The sequence below is a fragment of the Grus americana genome, chromosome 22 (assembly GCF_028858705.1).
Source record: "Grus americana isolate bGruAme1 chromosome 22, bGruAme1.mat, whole genome shotgun sequence".
Classification (NCBI taxonomy): Eukaryota; Metazoa; Chordata; class Aves; order Gruiformes; family Gruidae; genus Grus; species Grus americana.
In genome coordinates this window covers 8,213,893-8,237,384 of record NC_072873.1, presented here as the reverse complement: position 1 = coordinate 8,237,384, position 23,492 = coordinate 8,213,893, and the positions used below count along the sequence as shown (strand labels likewise).

General features: G+C 45.2%; 1 protein-coding gene across 3 annotated transcripts in view; it reads left to right on the top strand.

The window, feature by feature from the left end:
- Positions 1-3,334: 3,334 nt before the first annotated feature.
- NSF (N-ethylmaleimide sensitive factor, vesicle fusing ATPase) overlaps positions 3,335-23,492 on the top strand; it is an 83,138-nt gene continuing 62,980 nt past the window's right edge. The window contains exons 1-3 of one of the 3 annotated variants that reach the window (XM_054801701.1): positions 3,335-3,472; positions 16,452-16,537; positions 22,504-22,603. In XM_054801701.1, coding sequence (XP_054657676.1) covers positions 3,461-3,472; positions 16,452-16,537; positions 22,504-22,603 — 198 coding nt within the window. In that variant the 5' untranslated portion in view covers positions 3,335-3,460. Of the gene's footprint in view, positions 3,473-3,524; positions 3,633-16,451; positions 16,538-22,503; positions 22,604-23,492 lie in introns of those variants that run through there. The other 2 variants (XM_054801702.1, XM_054801703.1) reach the window with 2 other exon arrangements.

The window sequence follows — 23,492 nt, the reverse complement described above, 5'->3', positions numbered from 1 at the left end:
CCTAAAAGCCCTGAAACCAAACCATACTCGTTTTCACTTCTCAAGCTATTTTGCTTTTCACTTCTTAAGCTATTTTTACAGAACGTAGGCACGTAACTTTTGCTGCCATCTCTGTTTGGGTGGATAAAGGCAGAACACAGATACTTCATGATGATAGGCATAATTTTTTGTATGAATTTGTGTTGTGATCCATCTCACTCCCCAGCGCTAGCCCACCTCCAGCCTGCTCCCTGCAGCATCCCACCAGCCAGCAGCAGCTCCCCGGGGAGGTTAGTGGGGTAAGCCTGGGGATGGCTTCTGCCCAGCGCCCCTTCCGAAACCCACCTGGGGAGCAGGGCCGCCCTGTCTGCCTGGGGATTCAGGACGCAGATGTGGAGGGACCCGTGCGACCTTCACGTTTGGGTTTTCCCTCCTTTGAAATGGCGAAATACCATTTTCCCCCTTTGAAATGGGAGAGTGTGGCCGCTCGACCCTTGCTGTCCCCCTCAATTTCCCTACAAATTCAGAAGTCATATTTCCTGCATGTTTCTGCAAAAGACTCCTTCAGGGCCGCACGGCAGAGAGATTTGGAAAGCTCAGAGCAGTGAGAATCCCCCCAGATGACCTACAGCAGGTTGCACAGGATGGTGTCCAGGCAGGTTTGGAATCTCTCCAGAGAAGGAGACTCCACAACCTCTCTGGGCAGCCTGTCCCAGTGCTCGGTCACTGTCGGAGTGAATAAGTTTTTCCTCGTGTTCACATGGAACTTCCTGTGTTCCAGTTTGTGCCCGTTGCCCCTTGTCCTGTCACTGGGCACCACGGAGAAGAGTCTGGCCCCATCCTCTAGACACCCACCCTTTAGATATTGGTAAATGTTGATCAGATCCCCTCTCAGTCTTCTCCAGGCTAACCAGCCCCAGCTCTCTCAGCCTTTCCTCATACCAGAGATGCCCTCATCATCCTCACAGCCCTCGGCTGGACTCTCCCCAGTAGTTCCCTGTCTGTCTTGAACTGGGGAGCCCAGACCTGGACACAGAACTCCAGACGTGGCCTCAGCAGGGCAGAGCAGAGGGGGAGGAGAACTGGCCTCGACCTGCTGGCCACGCTCTTCTCAATGCTCCCCAGGTACCATTGGCCTTCTTGGCCACGAGGGCACACTGCTGGTCATGGAGAGCTTGGTGTCCACCAGGACTCCCAGGTCCTTCTCCGCAGCGCTGCTTCCCAGCAGGTCAACCCCAACCTGTCCTGGTGCTGGGGTTATTCCTCCCTGGGTGCAGGACCCTGTGCTTGCCCTTGTTGAACTTCACTGGGTTCCTCTCCAGCCTGTCCAGGTCTCGCTGAATGGCAGTGCAGCTGGTGTGTTGGCCACTCCTCCCAGTTTAGAATCGGCGAACTTGCTGAGGGTACACTCTGTCCCCTGTCCAGGTCAGTGATGAATACGTTGAACAAGACCGGACCCAGCACTGACCCCTGGGGCACACCACAAGCTACAGGCCTCCAGCTGGACTCTGCGCCGCTGATCACAACCCTCTGGGCTCTGCCATTCAGCCAGTTCTCAGCCCACCTCACCGTCCACTCGTCCAACACACACCTCCTAAGCAGCAGCTAGATGCCTTTGCAATATTTGCAGTATTTAACAACCGCTTTTCAGAGCTGTTTCCCCAGTGCGGTGATTTCTGGTGAGGAAGGGACATAGACGGAAAAACTCGGCTTGGCTGCTGTGCAGGCAGGAAGAACACGGGCCCACTGGGGGAAACTGAATCCTTGCACTGTTTAGACTTGCCCACAACAGATTTAGTTACCCACCCCATTTCTTTACGTACCCCATTCATACTCTGCACTGAGCTACATCTGTGGCCTGAGGTATCGGCCACTTTGTCCCACTGCGTTAAAGTGCCCCCCGTTTTCCGTGAACTTGGCATTCCCCTCTGGGTTACACTTGAAGTTGCTATCTGCCGGCAGCAAACCAGCAGTTAAAATCAATATTAATATTTTATTAATATTCCTGCCCTGCGCAGGAAGCTGATGTAACAGGCTGCTAATGCTTTAAAGCTTGCTCCCTGGATTGATTTCCAGGCTGTTGCGGTCGGCTTTGGAGACAGCGTTGAACCTTGGAGTCCAAGTGTTTGCCGCCTTCCTCCCTCAGAGCAAAGTCAAGACCTAAGACCGTAATTGAAATTTCATTCTCCCGCAGAACATTACACTGGGGACGCAGCTCTGTGAACAAGCTGTTTTCATCTCTCAGGATGAGATATTTTATCCAATACCATGTCGCTCTTAAGAGTGAAGCTCTGTGGATCCCTGTACAGATGCATATCCAGAACTCTGGCTGCAAAGATTCCCTAAGTGCTTGAACGGGACCAGGCTACACCAGCTCCGTGCAGAAGCAAGAGCTGCAGTGAGCAGAAGACATCCACGTTGAGAGCGAAGGCCCAGCAATGGGCTTTAGAAGCCCCAAGCCCTCCCTACCGAAGAACGGCTACGTTCTCCAGGCTTTGACATGTGCTGAGAGACTGGAGTAGCAGCTCTAAGATCCCATTATCTGGCTTTCAGGCTTACACACACCTGTAATTTGTAGCACAAAGTATAAAATCACGCCATTAGGATAAGCCAGATGCTGTTGAATGGAAAGCCACTTCAGGGAAAAAGGTAAGCCATTGGATGTGCTATCAGATGAGGCCACGGCGCCCCGTTTAAAGTAGCTGCTATACTGACGCACTGCCTGTTTGGAGCAGTCCCTTTTATCGCACAAGGCCCTGTAAGCCCCCTCACCCAACTGCCTAGGACTGTCTAGCACTCCATGCTCAGGGGGCCAGAGACGTGAGGGGTCTCCGCGCCCTGACAGGCCCCCGCCGATGCCAGTCCTGCTCCAGGCCTGTTCCCGCTCAACCCTCACAACGCAGGCCTCAGCCCAGGCCCGCTGCTCGACAGCGCGCTGCCCCGCAGGGACGCGGCCCTGCCGCCCACCCCAGGCCGCCGCTCCTTCCCTCAGGGAAAAGCTTGACCCACGCCGCTCCCCGGCCGGGGGAGCACCCAGTGTCCGCAGACGCCTGGGGCCGCAGTGCCGCGGCGGGGCCCCCTCACGCCGCCGGGTCCGTTACGGGAGGCCGGGAGCCCCCAGGACGCAGCTGCCCCTCTCCCGCCCGCCGTGAGCAGAACCGCGGCTCCCCCCCCCGCACCGCCCCGCGCACGGCCCAACCGGCCAATCCCAACAGCGTTCCCAGCTGACGTACAGCAGAACGCCCTCCTCCCCGCCGCTAGGCCAATGGGCGGGCGGTACCGGGAGGCAGCTGTCAGTGCTTGGGCGCTGCGGGCGGAACGGCCAATCCGAGGCCGCCGGCCGTGCAGGGGGCGTTCCCGCCCCGCGCCCTCAGGGCTCTGCCGTGGCGCCTGCGCTGCACCGCCCCCTGGCGGCTGCGGGGCGGGACCGACGCTGCGGCGCGGCTGTCGGGCGGCGCTGCGGGCTGGGCGCAGCGGCAAGATGGCGGGGCGGGTAAGTGGGGGGGGACGGGAACGGGAACGGGAACAGACCCTGCTCGCCCTGCCTGGCCCCGCCGCTACACCCCTTCCGCTTCTGCTCCTCGCTAGGCGCCGGGGTGGTTCGGTGGCTTCTCGCAGCTCCGCTGCCGGGGTGGTCGCTCAGCCCTGGGGAGGTGATGTGTGGGGTCCCCGAGGGTGCTGTGAGGCCGGGGTGGCCCCTCTCCCTATGGGGCAGGGCTGTAGGGTCCCCCAGGGGTGCCGTGAGGTCGAGGTGGCCCCTTGGTGATGTGGCGTGTGGGACAGGACGGTGGGGTTCCCTCAGGAGCACCGTGAGGCCAGGGTGACCACTCTTCCTGTGGGGCAGGATTTTAGGGTCCCCCAGGGATGCAGTGAGGCTGGGGTGGCCTCTTGGTGTTGTGGGCTGTGGGACAGGACGGTGGGGTTCCCTCAGGAGCGTTCTAAGGCCGGGGTGACCACTCTCCCTGTGGGCGTGAGGCAGGATTTAGAGTTACCTAAGGGTGCTGTGAGGTTGTAGTGGCCCTGTGGGATGCGAGGTGGGATTTTAGGGTGCCCTAGGGGGGCTGTGAGGCTGTGGTGACCCCTCAGTGCTGTGGGGTGTAGTTCTAGGGAGCACAGTGAGGCTGGGGTGACCCCTCTCGCTGCGGAGTGTGGGGAAGGATCGTGGGGCCCCCTTAGAGTGCTGTGAAGCCCTAGTGATTCACACTAGGTGAGGGTGCTGTGAGGCTGCAGTAGCCCTCAGGCCCTATGAGGAGCAGGGCAGGATTTTAGGGTGCCCTAGGGGTGCAGCGAGGCTGTGGTGACCCCTGTCCCCATGGAGTGTGTGGCAGGATTTTGGAGTCCCCTAAGGGTGCTACGAGGTCCTGGGGACCCATCGGTGCTGCAGGGCGTGGGGCAGGTTTGTGGGGTTCTTTGAGGCCCTAGAGACTCCTCTGCCCTGTGGGCACCAGCCAAGCACCATGCTGTGATGTGGATCCAAAGTGCAGTGTGTTAAAACGCACCTTAAGGGTTACGCAGTGGTTTTATAACACGTTTATTTAAAAAAAAAAAAATCCCTTCTCAGTGACTGCCTAGATAACATAAGCAAATGGCCAAAAAGGCCTTAAAATGTGAAGGAAGAGTCTTGTCTGTCAAATCACTTTTTGTAGTGCCTTGTATATCCCCTCTGTTTTCAGGTGTCCATCTCCAAGTGCTGCAAGATGAGGTTAAGATTGCTCTTCTCTTTGCTATCAGCTCAGTCATGCTTTGCTGGATATCAGCCTGTGAAAGTCACATTTTTCATTAATGGCTGCTTCAGGCCGAAATCTTCTGTCTTAGCCAAACAGTTCAGTGTTTGAGATCTTGGGGAATCAGTTTTCTCATAGTTTTTGTATTATAGTTTGTCTGATGGGTACAAAGACAGATGGTGCAGTGGCGTGATGCAGAGCAGTGGACGTTAGAGCAGTGGTGAGAAATTTGGCCCTGTGATAAGCTGTGCGTCACAGGTGAGCAGATCTACTTGAGTGCCGCCTCTAAAAGGCTGCTGATTAATAGAGAAAAAAATAGCTGATTAATGGAGAAAAAAAATTTGCATGTTTTGCAATCTCTCTCTCTTGTTAAGAGCTGTTCTTCTGTCCCTGCTCCAAATATGTGGTCTCACTTTCTTCCTTGCACCTTTTTTCTTCATCTCACCCTTTGCTGCAGTGATCCTACCAACAAACCTAGGAGAAATCTGTGTGTTTTCACTAGCTTTTTTTCAGCTTTCTGTTGCCAGAAATAGGAGCTCAGTGCTTTCATCAGTGGTAAGATCATTTTAGCCATAAAGAACGTCGTTCTGAGACTCCTTGTATCCTAAACCAATCTGGCTGGAATGGTCTGGTCTTACCCGCTACTCGCTTGCTCCCCTGAGCCTTTTCAGCATGCTGAGTCGACAGAGAAAACTATCTGTGTGCCGTGATGAGTTAGTTTGCAGTTGCCCTCGTGCTGGAAAGGATTAGTGATTGGTCTGAGTGCTGGAGGTGGTGGCTGGGCCTGTCTGGAGGAAGGAGAGGGATCAGTCCCAACTTTCTCCTGCTGCTGTGAGCTTTCGTGCTACTAAACGCTTGAAAAAATGTGCCTTTATTTGAGCAACGTGAAAGGCTGGTGGAGGAAAGGGGGGATTTATGCAAATTTGAGAGGTTGGAGCTTAATTGCCTCGTAATCTGGCAGTTTGACTGGGTGATGCTTTCCTTGGGTTACCAGGAAGCTTCTTACTAATCAGTGTTTTCATGATTTATCTACAAATACAGTTGTTGCAGAATTATCAAATTATTTAATGCTGTGAAGAGAGTTCTTAAGCGAAGTGTTTAATGTCATTTTCTGAGCTTGATCCAATCTTGCAGTGTGTTGAATGCCGTTAATGTAAATAAACAAACAAGCTGCCTGCTCCCTCCAGCTTGCACGTGGGATAGGAGCAGCTCTGAAAAGGATGCAGAGATCAGGGTGAGCAGGGAACAGCATACGTTTCGGATGTGACATTGGAGCTATTGTGATCCTTGTCTGTATAAATAAGGAATAGTGGGTAGGAGGATGGAGGTGTGTGATATCTCTAGGTACAACAGGTGAGTCTAATACCGAAACACTGATGCTATTCTGTTGTCAGCATTTTTAAAAGGTGCTTAAACCCGGAGAATGGGTAGAGAAAGCTTCGGTGACTACTTCTGGCCTGAAAAAACGTCCCACAATGCAATTTAGAGCGTTGCCTCTTTTTTTAGACTCATGTGATTTCATTTGTGTATGTATAATTTTACAGAGGGAAATGAATGGCTTTCCTGTGGAAGAGAGACAAAATCTTTAAACTTCTAGTAACATATTAAATAATTCAGACAAATGATAAGCCAAATCTTATTAATTGTCTAGTGCTGTTTCAGGTGTATTACTCTGCTCCCTTAATTGCACTGGGTTTCCTCAGTTGCAAGGAAGAGACAGTGATTAACGGTGATTGAAGTTTACAGGAAAAATAGTTTATGATGATTAGAAATAATGGCTGTTTCTGTTATAATTTATTCTGTATCTCTCTCAGCATGGTAATCATTAGGCACGCAACCAGAGCACTGAGTCTTGCCAAGACATCAGCCAGCATCTGCTACAGAAGAGGGAACAGCATAAAGCTGTCTGGCTGTGTCCGTAGTTGGTTATGGATCCCTTGTACCAGGACTGGACCTCTGGAAGTTAACTGGTGCTGTGTAATTGGTTTGGACCACATTAGGAATTAGTTCTCGAAGGGATATAGAAAGGCCAGATGATTTCTCTGCCTTGTTCCAGCCAGTGTCAAGCTGTTGATCGAGAACAAACTGCGTTTCTGCTTGTATCTGTACCAGATTGAAGAGTGACGTAGAGAAATGGTGTAGGAGATGCAGCAGGTCTATGTGGCTGCAGCTTTACTCTTGCAGGCTGGCAGGAGGTCTGGCTTGCTTCAAATCACACATGCTGAGTGTTGATTTGGTAGCCTGGAAGTTGGTGATGATCCCCTATCAGAGACTGGTGGTGTTTTCTTTAAGGAATATTAAAGTTTTGCAATAGCTGCAACTTGTATAACAGTTCATGATGATTAGAAATAACGGCTGGTTTATGTGGTATAAATGGTATAACAACTTTAATTTTTCTTTATTTGCTATTTGGGACTCATTTGGAGTGGTGTTGCCATTAGCCCAGTGACAGGAGACGCTTGCCCGTTTGCCTTTCAGAAGAGATTCACATCTGTGTTGGGTTGGAAATTATTTTGGTTTAACTCAGGTACTAGTAGATGTTGGTTTACCTTTCAGAACTGCATCATAACTCGTCTAGAAGAGCCTGTGATCGAGCAGAAGACGCATTGCTGTGGAAATCGGCTGTCAAATGGAGAAAGTGTGGCAGTAGTGGGAAGGGGGGTGAAGGACGGGCTGTATCCCTTAGTGTTGTGCGGTGCTGAAGGTATTGCTGAATTAACGCGTGCTCTCTTGTACTCCTTGCAGTCAATCCCAGGACAGTTTTAGGTTGGATGGTTTGGTAGAAACTTTGAAATAATGAGGGCTGGATTTTATGTTTATGGTTTAAAGCTGTAAAGTCTGATTTCTGCTAACATATGGAATCAGCCTTCATAGATGCAGGCATCATCGGCAACTGAACAAACATTCATGAATCAAGTTAGTTCTTTCTTTCAGTGTGGTACTGATCCTTCTGTCATCACTTATCTTTTTTTAGTGTTTCCTAATATGTAATATGAAGAAATAGGTTTTTAGCAGTGTTTTAGGGAGAAAACTAAATCTGAATCTCTGTTTCTGAGATCGCTTCTGCAACTGCGTACTTGTCTTGTGAAATCATCACAAGTAGGCTTGTGTCCTTCTTACAGGACTTCTACGTTATAAAACTCCATGCTTAATTATTTAGAATAAAATTCTGATGACTGTGTGAATGTTTGTGGGTGTGGGATATCTGACCCTTGTCATCTTTGATTAACTTTGATTTGCTGCTTGGCTTAGTGTTGCAGAAGCAGTGTGTCCAAAGCTAAAAAAAAAAAATAACGCAATGGGGAGACGTCAGTGCTGCCTCTCCAGCTCCAGTTTTGGGGGTGCTGGTATGTCACGCTTCTTTTCTTATCATGGGCAGGCCAGAATGACTACATTTTGTTAAGAATCTGTAAAGGAAAAATCTGTAAAAATCAAAGAATCCTCTTGAAGATCATTTCAAGTGTGAATTTCTTAAATATTATTCCCCCCCCACAGCACAGCAAGATCTTCTTTCTTGCTATCCTCTGTCCTGTACCTTAGAGCACAGAGGTGGTTTAGGAGTGTTGTAGCTGTACATGTGGAGGGTGTTCTGTCATAAAATCAGCTCTGCTTGAGTCTGCAGAAAACCAGTCCTTAGAAGACAGTTGTACTTACATTTTGCTAAACTGGAATTTAATGTAAAGAAAGGAATCAAAGATAATTTTATTAGAAGATAGTTGTACTTACATTTTGCTAAACTGGAATTTAATGTAAAGAAAGGAATCAAAGATAATTTTAATGTACAAAAAAAATCCGAGAACTAAAAAACAGATCCTTAAGACATGATTTGATCTGTTTTTTTGATCCAGGTGGGAGTTGGTGGATACTGCCCAAATCCAGACAGAAGTGTGAGAGAGGGGACAAGCTTTAGGAAGCTCTGGAGCAATGACTGCTAGCTGACCCCTGAGCAGCACGACAGATAGTGATAGTCTTAGGAACTGTGATATTTTTTGGAGGGACGAGGCTTAGAGTGTGGCCTCTACGTGAGGCAACAATTTGTGTACCTGTCAGGATGCTGTCTCAAAGCAGGGAAATTCTCTGGCAACGACGAGTTTTGTGACTAAATTTCCATATTGGCCATCTTCAGAAGGTTTTATGACATCCAGGAATTGAAAGATCTGTGAGCAGAAAAATTCAAGCAAGGAACACAGTTGCTACAATTAATAGAAAAGCTTTCAACACAGTATCCTATGACTCTGCCTTTGAGCCAACTAACAATACTACTGCTTGTTAAATCAAGGCAGAATATACAGTTCTTCAGGCACTTTCTTGCCCTGCTCCTGTGCTGGTATGCTCTTTCCTGTGTGTGTATGTATGTCAGATACTCAGTTCAGGAGGGTCAAATGTTTGCAGCATAAAAAGATTTAACACGTTTCTCCAGTCTCCTGGGATGCAATAAAGCAGTGACCTTCTATCAGAAAATCTAGAGTAATTTATACCCTAGAGTTGTGTCAAATTACATGTTTTTTTACTGTAGAAAACACAGAAATACTTGCAAGGTATTGCATCTTAAACACAAACTGCTTATAATTGGGTAGCATTTGGTACATTAGCATCCTGGAGAAGTTCTGTGCCAGATGCAGCCCATTGGTGGCAGGGTGTGCGGCAAATACACAGGGACAGCAGCATCTCAGGCTCTCATAAGGCAAATTCCAAGTTTAAGGGGATATTTTTAATCTTGTTCCTATTGTTATTGGGTAACTTTTCTGAATAAATGGGAAGAAATTTGCATCCATTAGGTGTCCTCACAGCTAGCGTGTCAGAATCCTGTGACTTGTATGCTAGGCTAACATCTTAGATGTGGTTGTGTGATGTTTCATTCCTTTAAGCATTTTTAAAGGAGGTTTAGATGAAACACAACAAGTAGCAATTCCCTGTCATTAAATTGTTGATCATCTTGGCTCGTGGAAGAAATGTGAGGCAACATCCACTCCAAAAATGGATGTGTTAATTACAAATGCACATATTCTGGGTCATTATTGCTTAATTGGAAGGTGGAGTTGATGTTCATGCTACTGTCAGGAAACAGCTTCCTGGTTATGTGGCACAGCAGCACAGGTGTGGATACGTGTTGTGAAATCACTTTACTGATCATATTGTAAAGAACTGGTGTGGAGAATGCTGTCTTTGGGCAGAGCAACCTGTTTAATTAGATTATAGATGCTGTACAATACTAGTAGCTTGTAGAAATTCTTCTTTAGTGCACTTGTTTCTTCTGCTCTTTTAGATCAGGCAAACCTTTCGGTCTTGGAGCTGTAAATTGTGTTTCTGATGACACTGCAGAATGATGGAAGTAGTACAGCCAAATTCCCAAAGCTACGTACATCTTCTCTACTGCACTGGCTGAGTTAGTGTTGGAGTTGCAAAGCTCCCATTGCAGAGCTGAATTCATTTGTCTGTAAACTTTGCAAACAGAGGGTAAGCAGCAGTCACCACCCTCTAATTGCTAAGAGAGGCACTTCTGTCCTAATAAAATGGCTTTCATGTGCTAAGACGGAAGTAATTTCTAGATTACTGCCCTGGCCCATGAGGGAAACACACGTCTGCTATTAGATAAGGAAAATGGAAAATGTGCTACGTGTATATTGTATATAAAGAACTGCCAGTGAAGACTAGTTGGCATCTGTATTGCTAAGCCCCACTGATGGTTAGGTTTGACCCTCTTTGCTTATGAAGATGGCTCTATTTGTTGCCAGATGAGAAGGTTACCAGTGGTGCAGGCACAAATGTGGGGAAGAACATTCCCCATTTAATTTCCAGCCCAGGATGATTCAGGAGATGGTGATGCAAACTCTTCCCTCTCCCATATTTTAAGCTGTTTCAGCTTCTGTGTCGGCTGGCAGCCGGTGTGCATGTGGCATGGCCGTGTTGGCCTCGGTGCCTCCTTGGCCGCCGGAGCCAGCACAGGGAGGTGATTGGTACCGGTGGGAGTGTCACGTCTGGGGCATGGGAAGGAGGGTTGCAGCTCCTCCGTCATTCTTGTCTGGACTCTGTATTGAGGGTGTCTTGGTGTTGGCTTGCTCAAACTTCCCTGGCTTTGACAAAAATTTGAATATAAATTCTGAGATTTTAGCTTTCCTAATGTGTTCCTCTTTTAATAGGAGAAGAAAATTGGTGTTTATGAGCATGTTATCAAGAAAGAATGCAGCTCCTTCCTGACAAGTGTAAAAGCTCCCAGCAAAGTAAACTAGAGGTCAAATGGAGCAGATGGAAAGGCTGGTCCTGAGCATCCAGCCAGCGCTGCTTGTCCCCAGGGACAGCGTGCTTAACCTGCTGGGCACCGCAGGGTGCTCTGAGTGATTGCAGATCTGGGAAGGAAACCTGTCCTGCAAGCCTACTGTTCCAGAAAGTTATTTGTAGCTGTTTGATCTCTTCTTGTGGCTGCAGAACTCTGGAAGCTTTACTCAAGTATTTTTTTGAGATGTCCAGAAAAACCTTCTGCAAACTAATAACTTCCTTTTTAAATTTTTTTTTATTTTTTATTTTTTTATTTTTTTAATTTTTTTATTTTTTAAATTTTTTTTATTTTTTAATTTTAGAAACACGGTATTTAATCTCCTGTTGCTGAATCTGGTCCCTGTTGTAGGCATCATGTTGTCATTTCTTTCATAAATGTTACCGAATGCCTTCTTTAAAGGAGTTTTGGTTTTGTCTTTATAGTTTCCCATTATAGGCCATTACAGTGCCAGCTTCCTCCACCAGTTAGGAACCCTTTCTTAACTGCTACTCATTAGCTGCGATTAGTGTTTCTGTCATTTTATACCAATTTCTTCTGTCCTTTAGCATAGAGTTGTTTTTCCTCTCCATTATTCAGCCCCATGGTGTGTGTGTATGTAGAGAGAAGGTTGCCATAATCCTCTTCAGGCTTTCCTGTGCTGGAAGAGCTGGATTTGTCTCCTTCTCCCAGGCTAATGCTGATCCAGCTCTGCTGCAGCTCATCTTTCTGCGTGCTGGTGTTTGCATCTGTGTGCAGCAGGCTCCTGATGTTTGCAGTTTTAACATTCATCTCTGATTCTGTTGTCACTTGGTCCGTTGGATCCTCAGGTACAGGCTGTATCAGGCAATGCTTTGTGAATGTCTGCTTTCCATCAGGAGCATTGTCCTGGGTAACGTAGGGTCTACGTATCATCATCTCAGTTCCCTTTTTATCTTCAGAGCTCCTTTAATAGCATAATTCTTCCTTTCAGTATTCAAACTAATTTTATTTTCAGACTTTCAGTGGGTGAAAGAGTGTTTGACTTTGAGTGCCATTGAGTCAGCCATGCTACCACAGCCACCAGGCAGGCACACATCTGCTCGGTCCCTTGTAAAAACTTTCTTCCTGAGAATAACTCCTGCACAGGTTCTTTGTTGCCCTCTTTGGGTGATGAAGCTCTGGGCTTGGAGGTGCTTTGGTGCGTAACAGCTGTTCCAGTAGTGTCTGGATGCTTTTGGGAGTGGGGACCCCCGTTTCTGTACAGCTGGCAGTGGGCTCTACAGAGAAGCTTAAATTTCATGTACCCAGAGTTGTCGTGTTTCCTAACACCAGCATGACAGAAATTATGTAATATACGTATGCATAGACATGTATGCGTGTATATCTGTGTCTATATCTTTTACACAAAAGAAAAATTTAAACATACAACACTTTAACTATTTGTCTTATACAGACCATGTAGTAACAGTGCACAGAACAAAACCTGCCTCAGCTTTAGAAACTGTTTCATAATCTCTTAGGTAGGATTAGGAAATTAAACAAGTTAAGCTGCTTCAAACGAAGAGCATCTCTGCCTTAGCATTCAGTGTTTTAGCTCTTCTATTCAGTTACAACTGACAGGTAGTAGGGCACTTCTATTATGTACCACCAACTTACCTCCTGTGGGGTTGGAGTAATGGGAAACATGTTTTTCTTTGGCTTCCTATATCATCAGCCTTAACAATTCACAAATATTAACCATATTTTTGTACTCACCCACACAATGATTTAATATAATGTACTATGAGTAATATTCCAGAGATTTTGTTATTCATTTTCTTCCCCAGTCATATTTTAATCCAGCAGTGCTTTGCTTTTGCTTTGGATGCTTGTCTTGAAATAACTTAGCATTGCTTTCTGGGCTGAGCTCTCCTAAAATGCAGGAACAACTCGGTTTCATATTTTTGTGGAGGAAAACTGGAGTCCATGAACTTAGGAAAAAAAAAAAATCTCTGAAAGATTAGACATTATGGTGGTTGTTTCTCTTATGAAGGTATTTGTTCTTTGGGGTAACTTTTACTTTGTAAAAGTAAAATGTCAGCATCATTGGGCTTCCTGGCACTGGTGATCATGAGCTCAGTAGCCGAAGAGTGGAGGCAACATTACTGCTTTGTCATAAATCCAAAGGTGAGGTCTTTCACACTTGTCTTTCAGCACGAGATTTGTCAATGCATCATGTGGTCTTGTTTTTCTCTAAAGAGAAGGAGTATTGGAGTAGACCTCCGTGTAGACATGAATTTAATAGTGGGTGCTGCATGACTGTAGATGGATGATGGATGCCTCTGGCTCAGGATGCTTTAGAGTGAAGGCGCTGCCTCAGATGTGGAGTCACCTCCCTAGAACTTCGCTGTCCTTGCAGTCTCCTCCTTGCAGAAACTAGAACAATAACTGGAGGCGGGGAAGACTTCTTTTGCCGTCTTAAGCCTAACGTATCTATATTGTGCACACGGGCATAACTGCAACCTGTGAAGATGTATACGGGTCACTTCAAACTAGTATTGACAGCAGTGTTAACTGCTGCAGATAGTGGTTTGCTAAGGCTGAGCTTTATGTTACTTTGCCTAGTTGCTAGCAGTAACCTACTAGTTAGCTTAAAATTAGCTTGTGTAAATTTACTTGAAGATTTCTTAGAAATACGCTAAAGGATTTTGCTTCCTCAGTTCCCTGATGCGTGGTGCTGGATGGCAGAGGGGGTGCACGGTTCTGGGTGTCTGTGGTGCTAGTGTCCTGGGAAGCCAGAACCCAAAATGCAAGAGCTGAAAGTGTTCCTTGGCAGTTCTACTGCTGCCATATGACCGCTCTCTCGGCTCTGGTGGCACATGTTACAGCTCTGGACTGCTGCATTTATGCCAGAAAAACCTATTCAAGAGCAGCCAGTGCCCACGTCCTTGCTGCGGCAGCTCGGTGGCTTGACAGACACGACAAGGATCCCTGTGAGCAGTAGTTCTGGGGTGAGGAGAGGGGAGGTAAGAGGGAGCCCCTGCAATTCACTAGAACAGTGTGTTCCTCCTCCTTGTCTGGGTGCCTTCCAGTTTAATCATCATCTTTTAAATCACCAGATGTCCTCAAATTGTCCCTTGTGTACTCATGAAAACCTGCATCCCTTGAGTGATGCCCATTTCTTGCACGAGCTGTATTATGTTAAAACCACTTCTGTATATTGATAATGTATTGCAGTTCTGCAAAACAGTCTTGGAGCTTGAGGAGGGCATGTACTGGAAAGCTGGGAGCACAGCGTAGGTTATAGCTGTAGTCTGAAATGTTGATTATTACCAAGGGAGAAATGAGCTTCTGCAAACACCCCAGAAGGAGAACGTGCCGGGCTGTGGGATGGCTAGCACAGCCAGTGCTGATACTGCTGCAGAAGCAGCTATGTTATTTCATGTGTGAGATACCCAGGGATGTTTTGCCACACATCTATCGTATTGTAGAGCTTGCAAAAGGAGCACTTTGTGCTGGATTTGAAATGCATTCCTTTATATTTATGCACTTCCTTAAAGCAAAGCTTGCACGTTCCCAAATGTGGACAGGAATAACAGAAGAATGGCAACTTTGCCAGACACTTGCTGTTAATGTGTAGGAAGCAGTTTGTCAGTAAGGATTAAAAATGCAGTTGGGGACTAGTGCTGTAAAAAGGTTTAATCCAGGAGCTTTGTGCTCAGTTTTCTCAAAATATCCTACCTAATGCGTTTTTATCAGGGCATGCCCTTCACAAAATAGTCCCCTTGCAAGTGGAAGGAGAAGTGATAAAATGGTCAATGCTTTTTTTGTGTGAAGTGCCCAAAGACAGTGAGCCTTAACAGGCAGGTTGTGTATTTCAGAAGTCCACTAATATTCGTATATTTTTTTTTTATTACAAGAATATTTAGTTGAGTCTCTTATTACACTTGAGATTCGGGTAGATAAATCTGTTTCAAGGTTGAAAATGGAATCCTTTTCTGTTATCACATAAGTCAAGGGCAATTGAGCATTCAATAAAAATAATGAATTAGACCTTTTCTAAATAGCAAGTACTCTAGAAGAATTACATTAAGGCATAAAAAGTTGATTTGAGCTATAAGGCAGGCTTGCTTCAGTCCACACGGACATGAATTTTCTCTGATTCTTTTCTCAAATGGCCAAGAGGGGCTGGAGGGGGAAAGGTTGAGCAGAATGTTAACTCTAGGGAAATTATCTTGATGTGTGCATTAGGATCAGCGCGTTTCCTTCTCCTGTTGCTGGGATTTAAGGGTGTCTTAAGAGAAAATCCATTCTGAATTGCTTTTGGCAATAGGTTGACGCTGACAAACAGTTTGTGTTGCGCTGCCTGCAAATTTGTATCTGACAAAGAAAATAGTTGTGCTTTGATTCTAAAAATAACATCCCGGGGGAGGTCAAGCTTAACTTTTCTCCAAATTAATTTTTTTCAGTCTATAGCTAATGATAGAGACGTCTTGCCTTTTCCATCCTCTTCTCCACTTCTAGAGGCATTTTGAGCCTGATTTTCATCTTTCAACCATTGGTTTGTGGAATGATTCTGCAGAAGCAGGTGGGGTTAGGGATGTCAGATGGGGCCGAGGTTCCTCTGCCACATCCCCCTGCCCCATAATGGGATGGGGTAGCCTGGGCTGAGAATGGGGCTAGTTGGTTAATTTGGCTGCTGATTTGTGAGGAATAGTGGAGGGGAAAAAAATTGAACAGATACTCTTGAAATAGGATTGTTCCTTTGATATTAGAAAAAAAGGAGGGGAGAGGACATCCCCACAAAATTTGTTGCAATAATTTTTTTAATAGTGATAGGCAGGGACTGACTGTTTAACTTAATTTTCTTCTGTTTGTTACTGATCTGTTTCCTATAGAGTAGGAAATATTATTTGCATTCTGATTATTTCTTTTGAGAAGTTTGATAGAGAGATTCTGTGGAGTTACATAGTGGCTGGCTGAGAATTAAACCTTCCTGCGGACTTTAAGTGCTGCCCTGTACTGCATTGTTTGAAGTATGTACATCCAGAATGGATGTGCTCAAATTTCAGTTTTCTGAGTAAATTCAGGGAAGAAGAAAGGTAACCCTTGTCTCCCTAACCCAGCATGAGGTTCGACAAGAGATACCTTCCAGTGGATGCTTTGCTACCTGATGGCTTGTTGCAGGGTTCAGGGAAGTCGTGTGAACACCAGGGTTCACTAGCAAGTTAACAGCATTTGCTTTGCAGGCTTTTTCCTAGGTAATTTTTAAGTATGATAGAAAATATAAGGTATACTAGACTCACAAAATGCGGAGCTTTTGGGTACAAACATCTGTATCAAACAGAAGTGTTTGGAGAAACTGTGAAGAGAGAGAGGAGCTTGTTAGTGCTCGTGAACTGTGCTCTCGGAGTATGTTAATACTCATAAGATCTGTTTGTGTTTTATGGATTTACAGAAGTTTTGAGGCTTGGCTTAAAAAAGGAAAAATAGAATTTTATCTGACAGTTTTTTCCTCTCTTTCTTTCTCATAGTCTATGCAAGCAGCAAGATGTCCCACTGATGAACTGTCATTAACCAACTGTGCTGTGGTGAATGAGAAGGACTTCCAATCTGGGCAGTAAGTGTGCACTCTTGCTCTTTTAACCAAAAATGAATTGTTCACAAAATTTGGATGGAGGTGGAATAAAATTTCAGATTTGGGAAGGTGAATACAGTAGGTTAATTAACAAAACTGTGTCTTTAGAGACTAAAACTTTAAATGTGCTGCTTAGAACTGGAGATTCTAAAAAAATGGTAAGTCTTTCTCTCAAGCATTTCTTCCTTGGGAACTGGATCTGCTTAACTAATTATAATCACTGTTTTAATGAAGGACTTCAGGCCTCTCTTGATATTTTTGTTTTGTTTTTGCTGTTGTTCCTGTTTTATAGTTAGAATATTTGAACTATTTCAAGTAGATTTTTATCATTTAATTGTGTTACTAGGGGCATCTTCTCACTTTCACATCATGTTGGAGTGCTGAGCAGAGTCAACAGAAACTCTTGTTCTCGGGGTTTTCATGCACAAGAACAAAAGGGGAAGGCAAATAGAGTGGGGGCACAACAATTTGGATTCTTTAATTACAGTTCTGGAGTGACTGATAGAAACTGGCTCTGGGCTTTACTTTTGTAAGAAAGGTAGAAAACACATTAATTTTTCAGCCCAGCCCACACAGAAGGTGTTTTATTAAAAGAAGCCTATTCAAACAATTAGTTTCCTTGCTTTGCTGCAACTGTATGGTGACTATCTTAAAGATTTCAATATGTAAATTGAAGACAGATGTAATTAATTTCAGCAGAGAGTATCACATGCAGCAGAAGGCAGAAGAGCTTGGGTTTGAAACATGGGGAAAAATGTTAAAAAAAGATACTGAATGATACACCTAGGGCCTTAGCATAAAATACCTGGCCCAGATGAATCCTGCTATGGAAGGAGAATGAACTGGCTCTGCACTGCAGGGAACAAAGGAACAATGTGTTTTAAAGCTTGCCTCTTTTTTGTGCTGTCAGTCTGCTGTGCTGCTGCCCTGGAGAGCTGTCCTGGTCCTTCAGTGGTTACCTGAACTGTGATTTTACAAGCCCAGCTTTAGTATAAAATGCCAAAATAAAAACACTCCCCACTAAAAAAACCCCAGAAGAGCACAACTTTTAGGGTCAGAAGCAGGCAAAAGTATCTGCTTGGACAGGGTAGTGTCCTGGTCTCTTCAAATGATGTTTTTCCACAGGCAGATTTTTTTTCAGAGTAATTGACTTACAAAAATACCTGAACTGAGCAATGTACCTCATGCATTATAAAAATGTTAATTTCCTCAAAAATGAATGTCCTGGAGGGACCCAACTTCCAGACCTGCAGCAGCTGGTGCCTTCCTTTTGCTCCGAGAACTCTCTTTCATCACATTTATGGAAGCATGCAGGAGGCAATATCCTGAGACTTGCCTGGCAAGCAGGCTGGCCGTGATTCCAGCTGTACTGATTCTCCCCGTGAGCTGCTTATTTCTAGAAATTGGGGCTCATAAAGCAAGCAGCATATGTTTGGTTGCGAGCAGATGCTATAAATCACTTTGAAATGTGGAAGACCAGTACAGAGAAACCTCATGATACTCAGCTACTACTGAAGGATGTAGTCATTCTGCTGCATTGCAGATATACTGAGCAAGACCATACTTAGGATCTGCTGCAGTAAGTTGCATGCAGTCAGCAGACTTAGTTTGTATCGTCCTAACCATGGCTGCTGCACAGAGTATTTTTTGGTAACAGTTACACAGAGGGCTTTGCTTTAACACTTGCATTTGGTGCTCATGGTGTAGAGCTGGGAGTTTGACCTTGGATCAGGGAGATGGTTTATCCTGAAGATGCTTCTGTAGATCTTTTCATGCTTCATTTTCCGCATCCTGCAAGTTGGACAAGTATGAGTCACCATTTTGTGACGCATGAGTTCATGGGATGCAGTGCGTTATTATATTATATTAAACCGTGTTGTTTTGATAAGTTGCACCATCCTAAGTTCCTGTGACATACGTTTGTCTTGAGGACTCTCTGTGTATTTTGGAGAGAGAAACAAGTGCTGAAAACACCTCGGCAGTGAAGAGGACAGTAGTCTGGGAGGAAGCCAGGGCAGGTTATCTCAATGGCAATTTTTTTTAATGTTGAGAACTGACTAATTATTCTTACCTTTTATTCCTGCCTTTTACGTGGGAAGACCGTCCCTCTTATCTCAAGCCATTTTAGTTACCTGAAGAGCCCTTGAGGAGCCTTGCTGAATAATTTGCAGGAGTTTCCAAACACGCACAAGAGGAATATCTGCCCGTATTGTTCAGGTGCTTACTGTCACCTTTGCATAGGTATGTAAGGTATCGTCTCCCTTACAAAAGCTATGCTCTTTCTTCACTAATGTGAAAACTAATGGATGCACAGGTTAATATTATCTGTCATAGTTTCTGTCGGTTTGCTCAGCCTGTCCAGCACACTTACCAACTGGCAATTTCCTGGGCCCGGTCTGGAGCTCTTCTTAAGAATTGGCATCGCAGCCACGTTTTGATTCTGATAGTTTCAGGCAAGGCTTTACACACGAATTAGAGCAGCAGTTTCATCTGTTAGAGCTCTTGGGAGCTATCTGGCCCTGGTGACTCATTGTTCCTTTTGTTCGTTTTTAAGCAGAAGCTGTTAATGAGTTTGAGATTTCCCTGATGTGTCTCCATGAGCTCTCCAAGCTCCTTCCTGGTGAACATCAATGTGAAAAATGCATTTAGTTTTCCCTGCTGTCGCCTTATTTTTTCACATTCTTAATACTTAGGTTGCTTACAGCCTGTTGGAAACCTCCTGCTCCTGCTGCCTTTGAGAAGAAATGTGGTTGTTCCTGTACTTTTTGCAGATTTTTCTCAAAGAATCTGTCAGGATTTGACCTTTCTTAATCTTCTCACTTAGCTAGAGATTTCTTTCAGAAAGCCGATCTTTTTTTTTTTTTTTTTTTTCCTTCTCCCCCCCCTACCCTGTTTTTCCTTCCTGGCATCCATGTGCCTGCTGCTAGGCTCTGCTGTCTTTCTGGTCTGCTGGAAATGTTTTTGGTGAATGGTATGCTCCAAAACAGTAATTTTAATTTGTATCAAATCTTTGTGATACCACCCTTTCCGCCCTGCAATATTTTTACCAAGTATCCTCATTTTCTTGCATTTTGCTTCTTTGAAGTGAAACCCACAGTGGTGGAGTTTGTTTCTTCCTGTAGAGATGCTGAATCTATATGTGTTAAAGTCACTGTTGTGTTTTGAGCCAAACTTAGTGCACTGCTCAGGATCCATCTCAGTCTTAAGCAGCTTGAACCTTGGGTCTTTTACTGTCTGCTTCTAGTAGGGTGTTATTTGTCATGAAGTGTGTTTCTTGGTGAGGTGTTCCAATAGCATAGCTGGAATTCATATTTTGCCTACAGGCATGTTTGTCTAACACTCTGCCACATGATACCTTGCTTTGCAGTCGGTTCTGTATTGATATTAATTTGAATTACTCAGGCTGATACACTGTGTGCTGGAAACCTCCTAATTTGAGTCCCTGCTTCCTGGACAGCTTCTCTATTTTATCTACTACTCAATTTAAAATGGAACAGTGCTTGGAGCAACATTCAGCCTGGGAAGGATCATTCCTTTGGCCTGTTGGCAATGTCTTCCTAATGCAGCCAGAGATGTTGGTGACCGTCTTTGCTGCAAGGGCACATCACTGGCTCACATTCGACTTGTTGTCCACCAAGATCCCAGGTCTTTTTCTGCAAAGCCACCTTCCAGCCAGCTGGCCCCCAGCCTGTACTGGTGCATGGGATTATTTCTCCCCAGGTGGAGGACTTTGCATTTTCCTTTATTAACCTGATGGGATTTGACTTGATGTTGGCCCATATCTCCACCCTGTTGGAAGTCCCCTCTGAATGGCAGCACAAATCGGCAGGTGTGTCACCCGCAGGCAGGCTAAGGGTGCACTCTGTGCCGTCACCCCAGTCGGTAATGAAGAGTTTAGATAGTTTTGGCCCCATATGGACACCGGGGGTAGGCACACCGGTAGTGAACTGCCTGAAGCTGGACTTCATGCTGCTGCTGAAGCAGCCTCTGGGCCCAGCGGCTCGGATGGTTTTCAGTCCACTGCGCTGCTCACTTACTAGTCTGTATTTCATCAGTTTGTCTGTAAGGATTGTTGTGTGAGGCAGTGTAGAAAGCATTGCTAATGTTGCGACAAACAATATCCGCTGCTCTCCCTTCATCCTCAGAGCTCGCCGTTTCATTGTAGAAGGCTATTGTATTGCTCAGGCCTGATTTTGCTTTGTAAATCCATGCTGACTGTTCCCAGTCCCTTTCTTGTCCTTTATTATGTTTGGCTTCCAGGATTAGTTGCTTTCCTAAGGACTAGAGGTGAGGGTGACCAGCCTGTAGTTCCTTGGATCCTCCTTCTTGCCCTTCTTGAAGGTAGGAGTGACATCTGCTTTCCCCCAGTCTTCAGAAACCTTCCCTGGTCACCACGAAGCACCATTTAATGTCTTGCTCTCCCTCTGTAAGATTTATTGGGAACCAGACCACCTACGACAGGTTTCTAGGTTTATGCCTGGGATGGGACGAGATGGAAAAGGAGGGGTGCACGTCCCTGCAGCTGGAGTTTTAGGCAGCTAACAGGTGATTTAAGGCCAGAACCAGTGAATAATCAAATCACTGGTCTACCTGACAGAGGAGGTGTGTATCCCTCTGTGATATGTTTACAATGCTTTCTCACCCTGCTATGCCATCAAGCGCTAGCAGTTCCTGGAAAGGTTTTGCAAACTTCCCTGGCTGTTTAGGCTAAAGCTAGTGATGTCTGGTGTTTTTGGCTATGCAGGGCACACATTTCCTCTGGTCTCAAAGGACCATATGTTCTTCCCTCCCATGTGGCTGAAGCTGTTCTGCATACAGGATGTAGCCAATGTATACATGTGCAGCAGATCTGCTTTTGGATGGTGCTGGATTCGCTGTGCATATGCAAATGAAAATATATGGAGCATATGTGCATGTAATGCATTCCCTGCCAGGGACGGAGGATGGGCAGGAGCGTGGGCCTTGGCTGTTAGCATAGATCATCTAGCCCTTAGTTTCTGACTGTGGATGAGAGGGGAACCCTAAAGGTCACATCAGGTGATGACCTCATTTACCCTCTGGGTGAAGTACAGGCAGCTGTGAAGATGAGACGGAACCTGATTCTGCCATTGCCACTGCCACTAGTGCACACAAATCCCATCTGCCTTTTGGCTTGCTTTCTTACGCCAAAAAGAAGTCTGCCTATCACATGATAAGCGCTATCAGGCATACTCTGAGGTAACTATAAGCAGCTTTTGAGTATCTTTGTTCCTGCCAGCTCGGCTTCTGAGAGCGACAGACAGGCTCGTGCAGCTGCTGCTGCTGTGTCTGCTCCTGACTGGATTGTTCTGGTTTTTTAACTGTGTTCCTGGTCTTCAAGTGCTGTTTGAGTTCAAGGTCTGTCAGTCACTGGCAAACAGGGGGGACAGCCTCAGTGCCCATGTGACTTTACTTTTTGTACAGGAATTCTTTCTATTTTTTCTGTGATCAAAATTCTAAACACCGTACTAAGATCCTTGTACAGGCTTTGCATCTGTTTGCTGTTGAAATCACAGCTGGGGTATACTACTTGTATTGGGGTAAAATATTGATGCTTTGGTGTTAGATGCTCGAGATGCGAAACCAGTGTTGATTTTTAGATATAACAGCCTTGGTCTTTGTGGTTATAGTTTGGTTCTCTCACATTTGTATAGTGCAATTCCTGAAGTAAAGGGCTACTGGTGGGGGATTGTAAACAGTAATTATTAGTACAATGTCTTGCATTTGGGCTTTGAGGATGAAGGTGATGGACTCCTGTGAAAGACCTCTGTGTGCCTGCATCATGGTGTGGGGCTAAAGCTTTTGGTTTTTTCCTTTACAGGACCAGATATAAGCTGACTTGTTTCTTCTGAATTCTCCCAGCACTGGGAGCAATGCAAAATCCTCCTGGGTGTATATTGGAGTAAAATCCTGTTTGTTCTCTCTTCCAGACATGTTGTTGTGAAGACTTCTCCCAACCACAAATACATTTTCACACTGAGAACCCATTCCTCAGTTGTTCCTGGCAGCATTGCCTTCAGCTTGCCCCAGGTACTATGTGGTTTGACTTACTGTTTTGCTATGGAATAAGTAAGATCTCTTTTGAGATCAGGATTGAAGGTAACTATCCTAATTGGAGAGAGATGTCTGCGTAGATGTATGTTGCAAATTGAATTTCTGACAGCAAAAAATGAAGGAGACTTTTACTATAGCTGAAGCAATGTTGCTTATATTACTTTGATCTACTTTGAGTGCATGGTGGGATAAAAATACTAGAAAAGGTGTAATTTAAGCTTTTAAAAAACACCAGAAAAAAATTTTCTGCTGCTATTTGTGAATTTTTATTGTTCCCTGGTTTCCCTTGACATTAAAGGGTTTTCTTTGCTGTGTTGCTCTTTTAAAGACCTGCAGGAGCCTTTATTGACTATATTCAGTCAGTATTTCTAGATGAGAATTGCAATGTAATGCATAAAATAGATTTAACTTGTCTCTTCTTTCTTAATTAAGTCAAGTTATCACATGTTAAGTGATGGTTAGAATAAATAATTGATACAATTAACTTCTAAATAGAAAAATGAATCTTGTAGCCTTTAACTGGCTTCCACAGGGAGTCGCATAACGTGAAACAGCTGTGGTCACTGATTTAATGCTAGCATATTTTCCTGCTAGTAGCTGGCTAGAAGTTGAGTCTCTATGCTGCAACCACAAGATTTTTTTTTTTCCCCCCTCAACAGATGACTTGGCATATGCCCCAAAATTTCCTTTTGCTTTTTGATGTCTTGTTCAAATTCAGATTTGTCCGGATGAGTGGGTGAAGAGGACATTATGTTAACCATATGTCTAGTTATGATTTGTGATGCCCAAACTGAAAAACAGTTCTCTGTGGAAGGTATTTGTATTGCAGGGTTCAAGTAGAAGCATTCATGGTCTAGGGTTGATT